We start from the raw sequence: 16,107 nt of genomic DNA, 5'->3' as shown, positions 1-16,107 counted from the left end.
CCCACCCCTAAACCAACTCAAGTCCCACAGCGGGAAAGGGAGGGCCAGTCTAATTCTCAATGGCGCACTAAAGCGGCGCTTAAAGCCCCTCCCCCTCCCGCAGGAATCTCAGACTCTAGAAGGAGAGTCTTCAGTTAATTCCGATAACGAAGGGAGAGAGGAAGGGGAATTCGAGTCCGATGAGGACACCCCTGTCCTGATAGAAGAGCAACACCCCCGCTTGTTCGCAGCGGAGGATTTTCAGGGTTTGCTGAGCAAGGCCTTACTGGCTCTAGATCTCAATGAGGATCCTGCTCCGGCTGCAGACCCTACCTCTAAGCCCAGAAAAAGGGGCTACGGAATTTTTTCCTAGCACTAAACCAAGGGTTTGGGAAATCCCATTCCCTGAGTTCTTTGAAAACCAAGTTCAATCAGAACTGGATAAACCCCTGGCTAATAGACAATTCTCCGCCAACACGAGGAGATTGTATACCATGGTTCCTCAGGCAATCTCTCTCTTTCAGCTCCCGGTAATCGACGCCCCAGTGGCAGCTGTTCACTCCAAAAAGGTACATGAATAGCTACCCTAGCCATCCAGGCTTCGGCGGCGACGTCCATCATGGCCAGAGCCTCGATAGTATGGCTCAGAAAAATATCACAGCTATATGATGGGGGAAATCGCAAGGTCATAGAGGGCCTTAACAGAATGCTCAAGGCCTCCGCCTTCATGGCAGACGCATCCCTTGATGCCATGTCATTCGCGGCGCGAGCCACTGCCTCCACCATAGCAATCAGGAGGGCTCTGTTGATTCGCCCCTGGCAAAATGAGTTAAAGAATAAGACACTGACCATGTCATACCCCTATAAAGGGGGCAAACTTTTTGGGGAAAGATTGGAAAAGATCCTTGTGAAGAACAAGGATAAAAATAAGGTGTTACCAAGGTCCTACAAGAAGGATGGGAGGCAAACTTCCTCCTTCCCTAACTTCAGATCCGAACAGCGTAAGGGTTCTTGGATCAACAATAGGGGCTCCTTTCGGAGAGGGGGTTTCGCCTCCCCCAGGGACAAAACCAACATTTCTCTAACAACAAAAGTGACAAATTTGCCAAAAACTCCAAACAGTGATGCCAGGTCACAACCGGTGGGGGGACGGCTTTCACAGTTTCACCAACAGTGGAAAGGGATCTATACGGATGTTTGGGTCCAGCAAGTGATTTCTACGGGTTATCTCATAGAATTCACAACTCCCCCGAAGGACAAATTTGTCAATTCACCAAAATCCACCCTCAAAGAAAAGCATCTCAGGACACTTGGAGGCTATTACACACCTGCTTCAGATTCAAGCAATAGAGCCAGTTCCCCTCCCCGAGATTGGCAATGGGGTATATTCAATTTTCTTTACTGTCCTGAAGAAAAATGGGGACTGGAGAGCTATATTGGACTTAAAACATCTAAACAAAAGAGTCAAATACAGGAAGTTTTGCATGGAGACCCTCCGCTCCATCATGGAGGCTCTTCAGGTGAATCAATTCTTAACATCCTTGGATCTGAAGGAGGCTTACCTTCATATACCTATTCATTTAGCCCACAGATGTTTCCTCAGGTTTTGTTACAGCCCAAAACATTATCAATTCCGGGCCCTCCCCTTTGGTCTGTCCTCTGCTCCCCGCGTCTTCAGCAAGGTTCTGGTGACGCTGGTAGCTCTGATTCGACAAGAGGGGATAAAACTTTTTCCGTATCTGGACGACATTCTGATTTGTGCCAATTCAAGGGAGGAATCTCTCCTCCACACATCCAGAGTAGTTCGGATTCTTTCAGATCACGGCTTCCTCATCAATCTAGAAAAGAGCCAGATGTCTCCAACCCAGAGTTTGGAACACCTGGGAGTCATTATCAATACTCAAAGAAATCTGATTTGCCTTCCCCAAGAGAAAATTTCCAAAATTCAATCTATGGCACAGCTGGTGATCAAGTCCAACCAAGGCAGGATTATGTTCCTTGCCGGACTACTGGGGAAGATGATAGCCTGCCTTTGCTCAGTGCCATGGGCCAGATTTCATTCAAGGCCCCTGCAGAGGATACTTCAGCCTTATCAGACCTTGATCACTCAAAACAGAGACAAAACTATTCCTCTACCCTTCAATTTCCGAAAGTCCCTCCTCTGGTGGTGCCAAGATCACAGCCTCACCAAGGGGATGAATTTCGTGATAGAGGATCAGATACAGGTTTACTCAGATGCCAGCCTGGAGGGCTGGGGGGCCACCTGCCAGGGCCAGATGGCTCAGGGGGTGTGGTCGGCAACGGAGAGGAAAATGCACATAAATGTTCTAGAACTGAGAGCAATCCGCCTGGCTCTGATTCACTTCAAAACCCTAATATGCCGCAGACACGTACTAGTCCGCACGGACGTGTCTGCAAAGGCCCATCTAAACAAACGGGGGGGGGGGGTCAAAGTCTTCCAAACTCCATCAGGAAGCGGAAATCATTCTCTCCTGGTCAGAAATAAATCTTCTATCTCTTTCAGCAGAGCACATAAGAGGGGTTCTCAACCTCCTGGCCGACTGGTTGAGTCGACAGACTCTAGACCACTGGTTCCCAACCGGGGGTCCGTGGACCCCCAGGGGTCCACGAGAACTAAATTAAGGTCCGTGAAACAGAGTTATAAACCCATAATAAATTGATATTTTCAATTAAAAGTTCCCTATTATAAAAAATATATTCAAATATTATTCTAAGTTTAATGTTTAACTAACAGTTATGATTAAAGTTTATTTTCAAATTCTCGGAATTTTTATTTTGAACCTTGGGGTCCCTGCACCGTACAAAAAAGTCCTAGTGGTCCCTGGTCAAAAAAAGGTTGGGAACCACTGCTCTAGACGAAGGCGAGTGGTCTCTAAACAGGTCGGTGTTCGCCCAGATTGTGGACAGATTCGGACAGCCCAAGGCAGACCTATTTGCTTCAGGGTACAACCATCTACTCCCACGGTTCTTCACCCGCTATGCGCACAAGGAGGCGGAAGGCATGGATGCCCTGATGTCCTCATGGCCAAAGGGGCTACTGTTTTCCTTTCCGCCCATTCCCATCCTCCCCAGGGTCATAAGGAAGATCAGAAAGGAAGGAGCAAATGTCATCCTCATTGCTCCTCTATGGCCAAGGAGGCCCTGGTTCCCCAACCTGAAGGAATTGTCTGTATAGGATCTGTGGGAACTGCCACACATCCCAGACCTCCTGCATCAGGGTCCGTTACTCCACCCAGACCCAGCATGGCTTCACTTAACCGCCTGGAGATTGAAAGGAAGTTCCTCCTAGAGGAGGGGTATAGCTCACAGGTGGTAGAGACCATGTTAGAGGCACGAAAGCCTTCCACCAGGAGGATATACAACACCTCCTGGAGGGCCTTTGTGCTATGGTGTAGACACAAACACATAGATCCCCTGACACCGGGTATTCCTAAAGTCCTGCAGTTTCTTCAGGATGGAGTGGATCAGGGTTTAAAAGCCGCCACTTTGCGCAGACAGGTGGCAGCTATTTCCACTATTCTTTCTCCCGCTGGATCCCTTCCTTTGTCTAGGCATCCCTACATAACCGCCTTCCTAAAAGGGGTAACTCAATCTAGTCCCCCTACGATTCACCGCTTCCGAACGTGGCGCCTCAGTCTAGTTCTCAAAGCCCTTATGAAACCTCCCTTTGAGCCCATTAGGGACATTTCCCTGAGGATGCTGAGAATGAAGACCATCGTTCTCACCGCCCTTACTTCAGCTCGGCGAGTCTCCGAGCTCAGGGCGCTGTCTGCAAGGGAGGGTCTGTGCGTGTTTCACAAGGATAAGGTTGTCCTTAGAACAGATCCTTCCTTTATTCCTAAGGTGAATTCAGTGTTTCACTGGTCTCAAGAAATTCACTTGCCATCCTTTTGTCCCAATCCATCCCATCCAAGAGAGAGAGAATGGCATCACTTAGATTTAAGACGTCTTCTCAAAACTTACCTCAGGCGCACACAATCCATCAGACAATGCGATGCCTTATTCATTTCCTTGTCTAACCCTTCTAAAGGCCAAAAGATGTCTAGTGCCGCCATTAGCGGTGTGGTAAGACAATGTATTACAGAGGCTTACAGAGCCAGTAAGGTTCCACCACCTTCTGGCATCATTGCCCATTCCGTTCGCAGCGCGGCCACTTCCGCTGCCTTGGCTAAGCAGGCCTCATTAGATGAGATTTGCAAGGCTGCCACATGGTCTTCAGCATCAACTTTTGTAAGACATTCAAGATCGATTCCATGGCCTCGGCGGATGCAGCCTTCGGCAGAAGGGTTCTGCAGCACGTCTTGGATTGATCTTATTTTCCCTCCCATAATAATCAGCTCCTGGATATCCCATGAGTTCAAGATGACCTTCACCCATAACGAGAACGGAGTCTTGTTTACTCACCGTGAAGGCTCCCTCTGTTCTGGGTCGAAGGTCATCTTGCCCACCCAAATTGCACAAGAATTACTTAACCAAGACTTTCACAAAAACTTAATTAGGATTTTCAGTTCTGATACTTCAACACGGGATCACATTTTAATTTATGTGTGACATCCGCCATCTTATCCTGAACTTTGTTCACGTTACTTTTTGTTCCTTAATGTTATTTTTTCATTGGAGTTCATGTAATGTTTACAATCCATAAGGTGTTGCGTATGCTGCTGGCCTTGTACCTAACTGTCTCCTTAGCTCGGCGAGTCCGAAAACTGGATCTCCCACCCAGGGGACAGGAAGTGGATGAAAAAATCCTTTAGTCCTGCCTCCCTGGGCACGTGATGGTAATACCCACGAGTTCAAGATGACCTTCGACCCAGAACAGAAGGAGCCTTCATGGTGAGTAAATAAGGCTCAGTTCTAAGAGGACTCGCCCCCCCCTCAGGAATGCATGGATAGTGGCTTACGTCATTCTTCTCACCTCCACTGTATTCTCACAACAACCCTATGAGGTAGGTTACGCTGAGAGTGAGTGACAGGCCCAAGGCCACCCAGTGAGCATTAATGCTAGTTTTGAACCTGGGTCTCCAGATCCTAGCCCAACAGTCTAACCGCTACACCACAGACGCTGCCTGTCTGGATGCCCACAGCCTGGTTTAAAGGTGATGCTGGTCGTGGAGGGCCTTGCGATAGCTAGATAATGGTGACGATGGTATTAGTACTCCTGGTATTGCATCTAAAGCAAGTTAATCTGAAGTGGCTGGCGATATTACTTGTGCCTACATGCTTGTCACTTGTCAAATGCCACACCATCTGATGGCATCCATGTGTGAATGGGCTATTACAGATGTAGTATCACAGACAGGACCTCTGTATTGCCCGGTCTCCCCTCAGATGCAAAGGTACAAAGGCATTGCTCATACAGTCATGATGGATACAGTGATTGCTGCATAAATTCCTTCAATGCCTTCAGACTCCAGAATGGTCCAGGACTCTGAAGTCCTAAGCCCTGGTCTTTCTGTGTCATGTAATGATTCATAATCCTCTTTGAAATGTGGGGTTGATGTTTTGTGGTTTCAAAGTGTTTAGGAGACCACAGTGTTTCAAAGGGGCTTGGCAGTTGCGTTTTGACATCTCAAACTGCTTGGCTCATGCAGAGTTCTCCTAAGCTGGAAGTGCTTAGAACTGCTTCCATCTCTGTTTGACTTTGTCTTCTACTAAAGGGCACAGAGTATTTTCCTGTAGACTTCTCAAAATTGTTCATAGCAGAACAAACCAGCACTTCCATGTACTCTCTCCCCAGCCCAGGACTAATTACCGTGTGGATGTATCCGCCCGTGTGCCATTCTCCTTGATCTTTTTGTTGCAATCGGTTAACAAAGGTTCCCCTCACCAGAATTTGTTAAACACATAAAATGTTCCAACTTTTAAACCTCTGCCTGCAGGTGCAGAACGCCAGCGATTTGCTGATCAAACCTCTGGAAAACTTCCGTAAGGAGCAAATAGGACTCACCAAAGTAAGTCCCCCCCCTTCGTGATCAGTAGGCAAAAATTAACTTGCTTGTATGCTGAGATGTTAACAGAATGGCAATCTAGGGATTTATTTAAAAAAGAGCTTTTTCATACCGTCTCCTCAATTCACTGAAGCAGGAAATGTGAGATTGTGTGTGTCCCCTACAAAAAAAAGCACCCCTCTGTGTAGGTAACCGGCATGTTCTAGACTGGCCTTCTTTTGAAACCTTCCCCGTAGGTGTCTGGTTTTGGGTTTGCAAGGAGCTTTTGAGTGGTGCATCCAATAAATCATACACCTTGTATGTGCTGTTGGGACACAGTTGTCAAGTGATCTCCTGGTTCTGTGGACCTGGCCTCTCTCTGTAGAGTGGTCCTACCATCAAAGTGAAAACACATTTAAGTTCATTATTTTAAAAAAATGCTAATGGGACTGGCTTATATTTGTAAATTTCCCACATTGAAAAGCAATCCTTTATATAGATGGAAAAGTTAATTTCTCTCTCACTATCAAAAGTTGCTGTCTGTAATCTCCCCTTGACATGGAGACTTCTGAAGCAAGCTGTCATTACAAAGTGGAACCATAATGGTGCAGGTTGAGTGAGATGAAGTGGTGGTGGGGGGAAGGGCTGGTGTGTGTGGGGAGGAAGGAATCGCGGATCTTGCAGAAAGTCATGAAAGACAATGCAGAGGATTCCATGGCCTCTGTCTTACCACCTTGCACCTGTGAAGTCCGAACCCCCTTGGAGCGTGTGAACAAAAACAAGAAGAGTAAGTGAAGACCGTGAGCTCCACTCTTGGCTGGTCTTTTGATCCTTCACTCAGACACTTGTTTAAAGGTTCATTGTTGTGGATCCTGTATTCTCCCATCCATTTCCCTTATCATTTCCTTCCTTTCTATTTGATGTATAGATCTTCCCCTCCTTAATTTTATCTAATTCCATTGTTTAACATTCTGATCCTAACAGCCAACTAGAAGGTGAATGTAAGGAATCCCCAGGTAGGGTTGTTTTGGACCCCATAGAGATAAATCTTTTTGCCTCTTTTTCTACACTTTCCCCTTGTGAACAGGACAAGATGATCAATTGATTCAGGTATTTACAGCAGAGAAACTTTGTAAAGGTGCTTTTCAAATGGATCCTAGAACTATATATGATCAGGCCCTCGCAGCATTTTTAAATGACTTTAAAATGGCAGAGGTGTCCTCGTGGTGGCCAGAAGTGTGCTGTCGTGTCTCGTTTGGTCCTTAGAGAATATACTTCATAACCAGTCAGCATGGAGCACCTCCCAGCTCTGGTAACTTGTGTCAACTATCATACTAGAGTGGGAAGGCATTAATAAGAACATAAGAAAGGCCCTGCTGGATCAGACCAAGGCCCATCAAGTCCAGCAGTCTGTTCACACAGTGGCCAACCAGGTGCCTGTAGGAAGCCACTAACAAGACGAGTGCAGCAGCACCATCCTGCCTTTGTTCCATTGCACCCAAAACAATAGGCATGCTCCTCTGATACTAGAGAGAATAGGTATGCAGCTTGACTAGTATCCATTCTAACTAACAGCCATGAATACCCCTCTCCTCCATGAACACGTCCACTCCCCTGTTAAAGCCTTTCAAGTTGGCAGCCATCACCACATCCTGGGGCAGGGAGTTCCACAATTTAACTATGCGTTGTGTGAAAAATACTTACTTTTATCTGTTTTGAATCTCTCACCCTCCAGCTTTAGCAGATGACCCCGTGTTCTAGTACTATGGGAAAGGGAGAAAAACTTCTCCCTGTCCACTCTCTCCAAACCATGCATAATTTTATAGACCTCTAATATGTCTCCCCTCAGCCGCCTTCTTTCCAAGCTAAACAGCCCTAAGCTTCTTAACCGCTCCCCATAGGACAGTTGCTCTAGTCCCCTAATCATTTTGGTTGCTGTTTTCTGCACCTTCTCAAGCTCTGTAATATCCTTTTTTTAGGTGTGGTGACCAGAACTGTACACAGTATTCCAAGTGTGGTCTCACCATAGATTTGTACAAGGGTAGTATGATATCAGCAGTTTTATTCTCTATTCATCGTCTAATTATGGCCAGCATGGAATTTGCCTTTTTTACAGCAGCCGCACACTGGGTTGACATCTTCATTGAGCTATCCACTACCACCCCAAGATCCCTTTCTTGGTCTGTTGCTGCCAGCACAGATCTCATCAGTGTATATGTGAAGTTGGGATTTTTTGTCCCAATATGCATCACTTTACACTTACATTGAATATCATTTGCCATTTTAATGCCCATTCTTCCAGTATGCAGATATCCTTCTGGAGCTCTTCACGGTCCGATTTTGTTTTAACCACCCTAAATAATTTGTTGTCATCTGCAAACTTGGCTACTTTACTGTTTAATCCCAACTCCAGGTCATTGATGAGCAGGTTGAAAAGCACCGGTCCCAACACAGATCCCTGAGGCACCCCACTGCTCACATCCCGCCATTGTGAGAACTGACCATTGATTCCTACTCTCTGCTTCCTATTTTTCAGCCAGCTCTCAATCCATAAGAGGACTTGTCCTCTTATCCCGTGACTATGAAGTTTGCTTAGCAGTCTTTGGTGGGGGACTTTGTCAAAAGCTTTTTGGAAATCCAAATACACAATATCCACAGGCTCATTCCTGCCAAATGCTTATTGACGTTTTAAAAAAACTAATAGGTTAGTGAGACATGGCCTATCCTTACAGAAGCCATGCTGGGTTTTGTTGCAGGGCCGTGAACCACCTCAGCGTCCACACCTGCTTTTTCCATTAAAAGATCCGCCTTCGGCTTCAGCAGTGCCAGGAAAAGTGGAATTTTCCCCGTTTCCTTAAAACAGAGAACACAGCAGACAGCGAACAGGGACCCTTAACCCTCCGGGTCCTATAGAGTTCACCATGGGTTAAATGGACAGGAATCAAGGGTAACAAACACACTTAAGTTTGTTAAATTAAATGGACAGGAGTCAAGGGTAACAAACACACTTAAGTTTGTTAAATTAAATGTCACACTTCCAAACTTAACAAACTTAAGTGTGTTTGTTACCCTTGACTCCTGTCCATTTAACCCATGGGTGGGCTCCCCCAACAGAGGAGCGGCGGTCGGGCCAGAGCCGGCACGCAGCGAGCGGCATGGCCTGGCTGCGGGCCAACTGGGGGATGGGCGGAGCCAGGGGAGGGCAGACCCCAATATAGGCTCGGGGGTGGAGCTGGGGGAGGGGTTGAAAGGGAGGAGGGCTTAGATAAGGGAGGAAAGAGCGGAGGCCGAGGAGGAGCTTGTGAGACCAGCTGACCTGGCCATGGTGCGACATCGGGCGAAGCTGATGTGACTCTTGAGTGCCAGCCTAAGCAGAGTTCTACCCTTGGGCTTCAAGAGACTTAGAAAGATGTGACTGTGCTTGGGATGGCACTGTTCAATAGTTCTAAGAACATCAGAATAGCTCTGCTGCCAGATCAGACCAGTGAGGGTCCATCTAGTCCAGCATCCCGTCTTACACAGTGGCTGACCAGTTCCTCTGGAGGCTTAACAACAGGGAATTGAGGCTGAGGCCTTCCCCGATGTTGCCTCCTGGAACTGGAATCCAGAGGTTTACTGCCTCGGTATGTGCAGGTTCCTTTTAATCACCATGGCTAGTAGCCGCCTATAGACCTTTCCTCCATGAATTTGTCTAATCCTCTTTTAACAGAATGGCTGAATGAGGTCAGCTTGGCCTTCCTCCTCTTCAGCACAGGCAAAAACTTGGGTTGGAGCCCAGTTTTCCATGCCAGATTTACCAGCTACAGAAGGTCAACAAGGAGAGGCTGAGGGGAGCGTTGAGCTGTAATTCTGCCTCATCATGTCCAGCAACACCTGAATCTTCCAGAGCTTGCCTCAGTGTTAAGAACATAAGAAAAGCCATGCTGTATCAAACCAAGGTCCATCAAGTCCCGCAGTCTGTTCACACAGTGGCCCACCAGGTGCCTCTAGGAAGCCCACAAACAAGACAACTGCAGCAGCATTATCCTGCCTGTGTTCCACAGCATCTAATATAATAGGCATGCTCCTCTGATCCTGGCGATAATAGGTATGCATCATGACTAGTAGCCATTCTTACTAGTAGCCATGAATAGCCCTCTCCTCCATGAACATGTCCGCTCCCCTCTTAAAGCCTTCCAAGTTGGCAGCCATCACCACATCCTGGGGCAGGGAGTTCCACAATTTGACTATGTGCTGTGTTGAAGGGAAGAGAATTCTTGGAGAATACTCTGCCTTTTCTCAGAGCACCCAAGGTTTTTATTAAGCGATATTACAATGGATAGCAAAGGTCAGGCAGTGATTACACAATGGAACTAAAACAAGGCATACAAAGATCAATGATTAATGAGATCAAAAGGAAAGAAAGACAATGACACATTCCATCTTAAAGTCAGCATCCTTAGAGCAAACATTTGGCTGTCTGGTACCTTAAAATGAGTGGATTAACCGAAGCTAATCCCTTTAAGGTTGCTACACTGTGAGGAGGTCATCATACAGTTAGTGAACTTTAGACAGTATATAGCAAGAGATGAGACATATGAACTGTTATGATCTAATATTCTCAAAAGCAATCAGGGCCTGCCCAGGGATTGCCATATTACCCATAAGAGTTTTCTACATCTCATCTTTTTCTTTTTTATATTGAGAAAGCAATTTATATGCATATGGAAGATGATCTCTGGTTAAATAGAGGACCTTTGGAGCAGGGAAAATTAGCTGTTTGCCTTGCTGAAATAAAGCAGGGATACATTGTAGAAAACAGCTGATTACGCAAAGAAATAAAAAACAAAGGCTATACATATGCAACTGGGTAAGCTGAGTCTTAATTAACTGGCTGTTGTCGGTGAGATTAAAGCAACACATTCAGTTTGAGACAAAAGATGAACATTAGAGTCACATTGCGCATCTAATATTTGTGATTCCCGTTTTGTCTTTTGGCTACTAAAATTATTTTTATCAGGAAGTAAAATGGAGAATCGGCTAAGACAACATTGTACTGCTGACAAATTGGCAGGAACATAATTAAAGGTTCGCTGTCCACATGTAGAAAACCCATCCAGATGGCAAAGGAAATTTAGACATAATTTTGATACATAATTTTGATACATTGATACAAGATACATTTTGAGGTTTAGAATAGTTCCATAAAGCTGGTTTAAGATGAACACTCCAGAAATTTTAGAGAAGGTACAATTTACCATGTGAATACAGGAAATGTTTTCAAGTGAAGCAATAAAAAGGAATATATAAAGATCACGCATCTGCAGGGAGTTTATATGTAGGTGTTCCTTAATTAGCTTTGGGTAGAATATTGAATATCAGATTCATTTGGAAATTTACAGGATGTTTACATACAGGAATACAAACAAGCAAAAATGCGATACATTAAATACATTATATACATTAGATATATTAGATAAACGTTCCCAGATATTAAATTGTAGGTGATCAGCAAAACTGACAACTTGAACTCTTTGACTTCCTATTATTAACATAATACACAAAATTGTCATTGAATTAGCAGTGAGCTGAGCAAAAATTCTCAATTAACAGTTAAACGATTATGAGAAAATAAAATTATGAAATTATGATGTATTCACTTCTAATGTAGGGGCCCACATTTCATCCTTTTTAAATTGTTTTTGTAGAACTGTTTTTACAGTCGAAATGTATGGAATTCCATGGCATAGCTTGATATCTCATTGTGTACAAAACATTTGAAATGCTTGGGATACATATGTAGGGGCATTATCAGTGGCTTAAGGGACAGTCCCTTGCAGTCTTTATTACATAATAAAAGTATATGGAAGATCATTCCCTTTTTTTGGCGGGAGTAGCTAGTGTCAGAAGTGGGATGAGGTGAGAAACTTTGTACAGAACAAAAACATAAAGATTAAAACATGTAAAATCAACAATAAAACACAAAATAGTCAAGCACTTGAGCAAAGGGAGATAAATTGAATCTATAAAATTCGGTTTTGTAAGAGAAACAAGTGAAGGGTTCCTTTTTCAGTTGCTTTGCCCTTTCCAGATAACGTCAGAGGGCGGAGATCAGCAGGGAGGCTGCAGCAGTTTAACCCGTGTTGCTGAATGCCAGGGGTTCTCCTGCCTGGAGATGGCATAGAGGAGTAGCAGAGGAGCCTGCAGCAGGGAGGTCCACCAGTAGCTGCTGTGGCTCGAGAGCAGAGACCTGCATACTTAAGGATAGAACTTAGACACATTAGTGGCTGGAAAGGCGCTGTGCGAGAGCATTGCACCTTGAAGCAGAGCAAACAAGACAAAAAAAATCATTGCGGCAGAGAGAGCTGAATGCAGTCAGTTCTTGTGGTAGAAAGGACCTTGCAGGAAGAAAGTTAGTGAAAAGAGCCTGGCAGGGCATGCCAGGGCATGCATAATTAGGTGCTGCTAAGAGGAGAGTTGCAAAGCTAAGATAAAGCATGACGAAAGTTTTTATTTCCCTCCCCCTCCTCTTTTCCGAGGAGTGGAATGTATGTCTTGGGTGCTAAAAGCAGGCAGATATCCATATGATAAAGATCAGTTACAGTTGGCAGGATAGGAGATAGAACTGGGCATCCTAAAGCAGATTGACATAACTAATTAAGGCAATATACATATTTATAAAATAAATTGAAAAAGGTGTCTCTCTCTCACACTGCTAGAGGAAAGAAAGCAAGATTACTGAGGGGTCCTTTAGGGGAACCCCAGCATACATGAAGTTAAAATAAAGGTGTACTCAAAAGGGAAAGGAAACAAAAAATAAACAAAGAGAAATAGCAATAGCCTATGGTTAAAAAAGCACTTAAAACAAGTAAAAATACTTACCAAGAAGGACAGAGTGTACAAACTTAACAATAGCTTTCCAAAATAAAAAAAAGGCAAACTGTAATGGAACTTGCTATGACAGGCAAAAACCAAAAGTGCAACCAAAATGGGAGCTCGAAGCACAGGCTGAATATATGTTAATTTGGAATAAAAGCAACAAATGGGAAAACGCAAAAACTTATTTTGAGTTAAAATTCCGGTGCCCGGGGTCGTTTTTAGTCTCCAGGGCATACTATAATTTTTAATATTAACTAGATTAGAATAGGACTAATTTTATGGTAGTTTTGAATTAAAATGTATCCTTTAAACAAAATAAAAATGGCATACAAAAAAACCATTACTAAACAGGGAAAAAAGCCTGCTCATGAGCGGGAAGGATGACCCATGAAAGCATTGTACAAAAAGGTTAGACCTTGTACCATGAGGGTTTTATTATGATACTAACAGACTTTAAAACTATCCAATTCCAGAATGCTAATCCAAAAATGACGCTGCAGTGTCCCGTGTTTGTTAGAATTTATGTGCCAATTGTGGAGACATGCAGTGGTCAAGCAAATATTGAATTCCTTTAAATGAAGGCAAAAATAGAATGGAGCAGGTATTTCTATGCTTGTGCAGAGTGGCGGCACAAACAAAAGACTGTTGGAGCTTGCTGAGGAAGGCAAACACACACAAAAATAAAACAGGACGAAAGATTGGAGGGCAGGACAGAAGCGCAGAGTGTGAGAGTCCCAATCCCCTGTGCTACTTCGCCAAATCACTCGCTCAGACTTGGTGCAGAAACAAAGGATTTATTGAAGGCTTCAGAAGATATGAGCAGACACGGATTCAAAGTTACAAGTGAACTAGCTTATCGGGATTACAGTATATATCTACTACAGGGCAAAAGGTTCACACTCCTGTTGTGAGAAACTGCAAGACAGATTGGTGCAATACAAAACATCAAACAGTCCCAAGGAGACAGTGAGGGCTATCAGCACTTCAAGGCCGGGCCCGGCCTGAGGGAGTGGAGGCAGGAAGCGCAGCAGGGGAGGGAGAGCTGGCACCTGGGCAAGATAGATGGGCCGTGAGACCCAGGAAGGCACGGGGAGGTGTGAACTGTTCTTTGCGAGTTCAAAGGGGAGGGAATGAGGAACCCGGAGAAGTCAGAAACACATGGCCCTCACATTCTGCCCCCCTTAAGGCCCCCCTCCCGCAAGGTCGGAAGGCTGAGGCTTATCAGGATAAGCGCAATGAAACTCCTGAACGAGGCGAGGGGCCGCCATGTGGGGGGCTGCAACCCACTCATCGTGCACGGGACCCAGATGTTTCCATCGAACAAAGTAAAACAGTTTTCCCTTTTTCCACTTGCTGTCTAAGACCTTGGACACTTCCAAGTGTGTATCCCCTCCCACAACCGTCGGCAGCTCAGGTTTGGGTGGGGGATGGAATTGCGGGGCGGCTATGTAGGGTTTGAGTAGACTAATATGGAAGACAGGGTGGACGCCCCGCAAGGTTTTCGGAAGGTCCAATTCCACCGTGACCTCGTTGATCACCCGGGATATGGGGAAGGGACCCACGTAACGATCATTGAGTTTTTTGCAAGGTCGGAGAGAGCGCAGGTTTTTGGTGGAGAGATAAACCTGTTCCCCCACCTTGAGTTCCCACCCCGGGGAGCGATGCTTGTCTGCTTGCTCTTTGTATTTACGCTTGGCCCGTTCAAGGTTCTTTTGTAACCAGGGCCAAGAGGACCGGACTACTTGCACCCACTCTTGAACTTCGGGTACCGCCTCGAGTTCGGGGGTGACGGGGGTGGAGCCGAAGGGGCCAAAGTCTGTCCCGTACACCACCTGGAAAGGGCTAAACCCCGTTGAGGAATGGGGAGCATTGTTATACGCATACTCAGCAAAAGGCAGCAGATCTACCCAATCGGTGATAATTGACATAACACCTGAGGTAACATTCAACCACTGCATTCACTCGTTCGGTCTGCCCATCGGTCTGCGGGTGGTAGGCTGAAGAGAGTCCTTGCTCTTCCACCCCCATCAATTTTAGGAAGGCCCGCCAGAATTTGGCAACAAACTGAACCCCCCTGTCGGAGAGGACCTTCTTGGGGACCGAGTGAAGCCTGAGGACATGGGTGACAAACAACCTGGCCAGTCCCTGGGCCGAGGGGAGCCCGGCACAGGGCACAAAGTGGACCTGTTTGGAGAACAGGTCCGTGATTACCCAGAGTACCGTCTTGCCCCGGCTGGGAGGCAGATCGGTGATAAAGTCCATGGCTATTACCTCCCAGGGTCGGGAGGGGACCTCCAAGGGTTTCAGAAGCCCGGGAGGCTTTCCCATTCGTTTTTTGGCCGTGGCGCAGGTGGGGCAGCTGCGCACGTACAGTTCCACATCCGCTCTCATGCTAGGCCACCAAAATTGTCGTCTCACCAAGTGTAGGGTTTTTACGAAGCCGAAGTGACCCGCAAGTTTGGCGCCGTGGACTAATTCCAACACCTCCTTGCGGAGAGGCGCCGGAACATAAAGTTTCCCCCCTAGTGTCCACCAGGAACCCTGTTGCTCTAGGCCGGCAGGAAGAACCTGCTGCTCCGCCTCCTGTAAGGAGGCGTCCCGGAGGCGCCGCTGAAACGCCTCCGGGATTCCTTTGAGCAAGGGATCGCCCGGTGAGCGAGCTTGCGATCTGGTGGTGACGGCCAGTCCCCGGACCTCCCCTCGTTGTTCGGGGGTAAACAGGGAGTCCACGGGACGGTCAAAATCATTGCGGTACTGGGGCAGTCGGGACAGAGCATCGGCCAGGGCATTCTCTTTACCGGGAACATGTTTGAGTGTGAACCGGAATTTGGCGAAGAATTGAGCCCAACGAATCTGTTTCGCGTTGAGCTTTCGGGCTCCCTTCAGAGCCTCCAAATTCTTGTGATCGGTCCACACCTCAAATGGACTCTCTGCCCCTTCCAGGAAGTGCCTCCAAATGGTGAGAGCATGTTTGACTGCTGCCGCCTCCTTCTCCCAAATGGCCCAGTTAATCTCGGACGGGGAAAACTTCTTAGAGAAGTAGGCGCACGGCCGTAAGGCGCCGCCGTCCTCCCGTTGCAGCAGCGCCCCTCCCATAGCTACATCCGAGGCATCCACCTGGACTACAAAAGGTCTATTGCAGTCCGGGTGGGCCAGGACCGGCTCGGACGAAAAGAGTAGTTTTAAATTATCAAAGGCCTGCTGACAAGGAGGAGACCACTGCAAACGGGCGGAAGGTAGAGCGGCGTTTGCCCCTTTCCCCTTGGTGCGCAAGAGGGAAGTGAGGGGAAGGGCCACTTGGGCGAAGTTGGGGATAAAGTTG

General features: G+C 46.4%; 1 protein-coding gene across 1 annotated transcript in view; it reads left to right on the top strand.

The window, feature by feature from the left end:
• The window catches only part of OPHN1 (oligophrenin 1), a 184,109-nt gene that overhangs the window by 55,168 nt on the left and 112,834 nt on the right, over positions 1 to 16,107 (top strand). The window contains exon 4 of the mRNA XM_056859175.1: positions 5,880 to 5,951. Within this exon, the coding sequence (XP_056715153.1) occupies positions 5,880 to 5,951 (72 nt within the window). The remainder of the gene's footprint in view (positions 1 to 5,879; positions 5,952 to 16,107) is intronic.

Source organism: Euleptes europaea, chromosome 13 (genome assembly GCF_029931775.1).
Source record: "Euleptes europaea isolate rEulEur1 chromosome 13, rEulEur1.hap1, whole genome shotgun sequence".
Lineage (NCBI taxonomy): Eukaryota > Metazoa > Chordata > Lepidosauria > Squamata > Sphaerodactylidae > Euleptes > Euleptes europaea.
The sequence above is the reverse complement of the archived record's forward strand: the minus strand, read 5'-3'. Positions and strand labels throughout refer to the sequence as shown.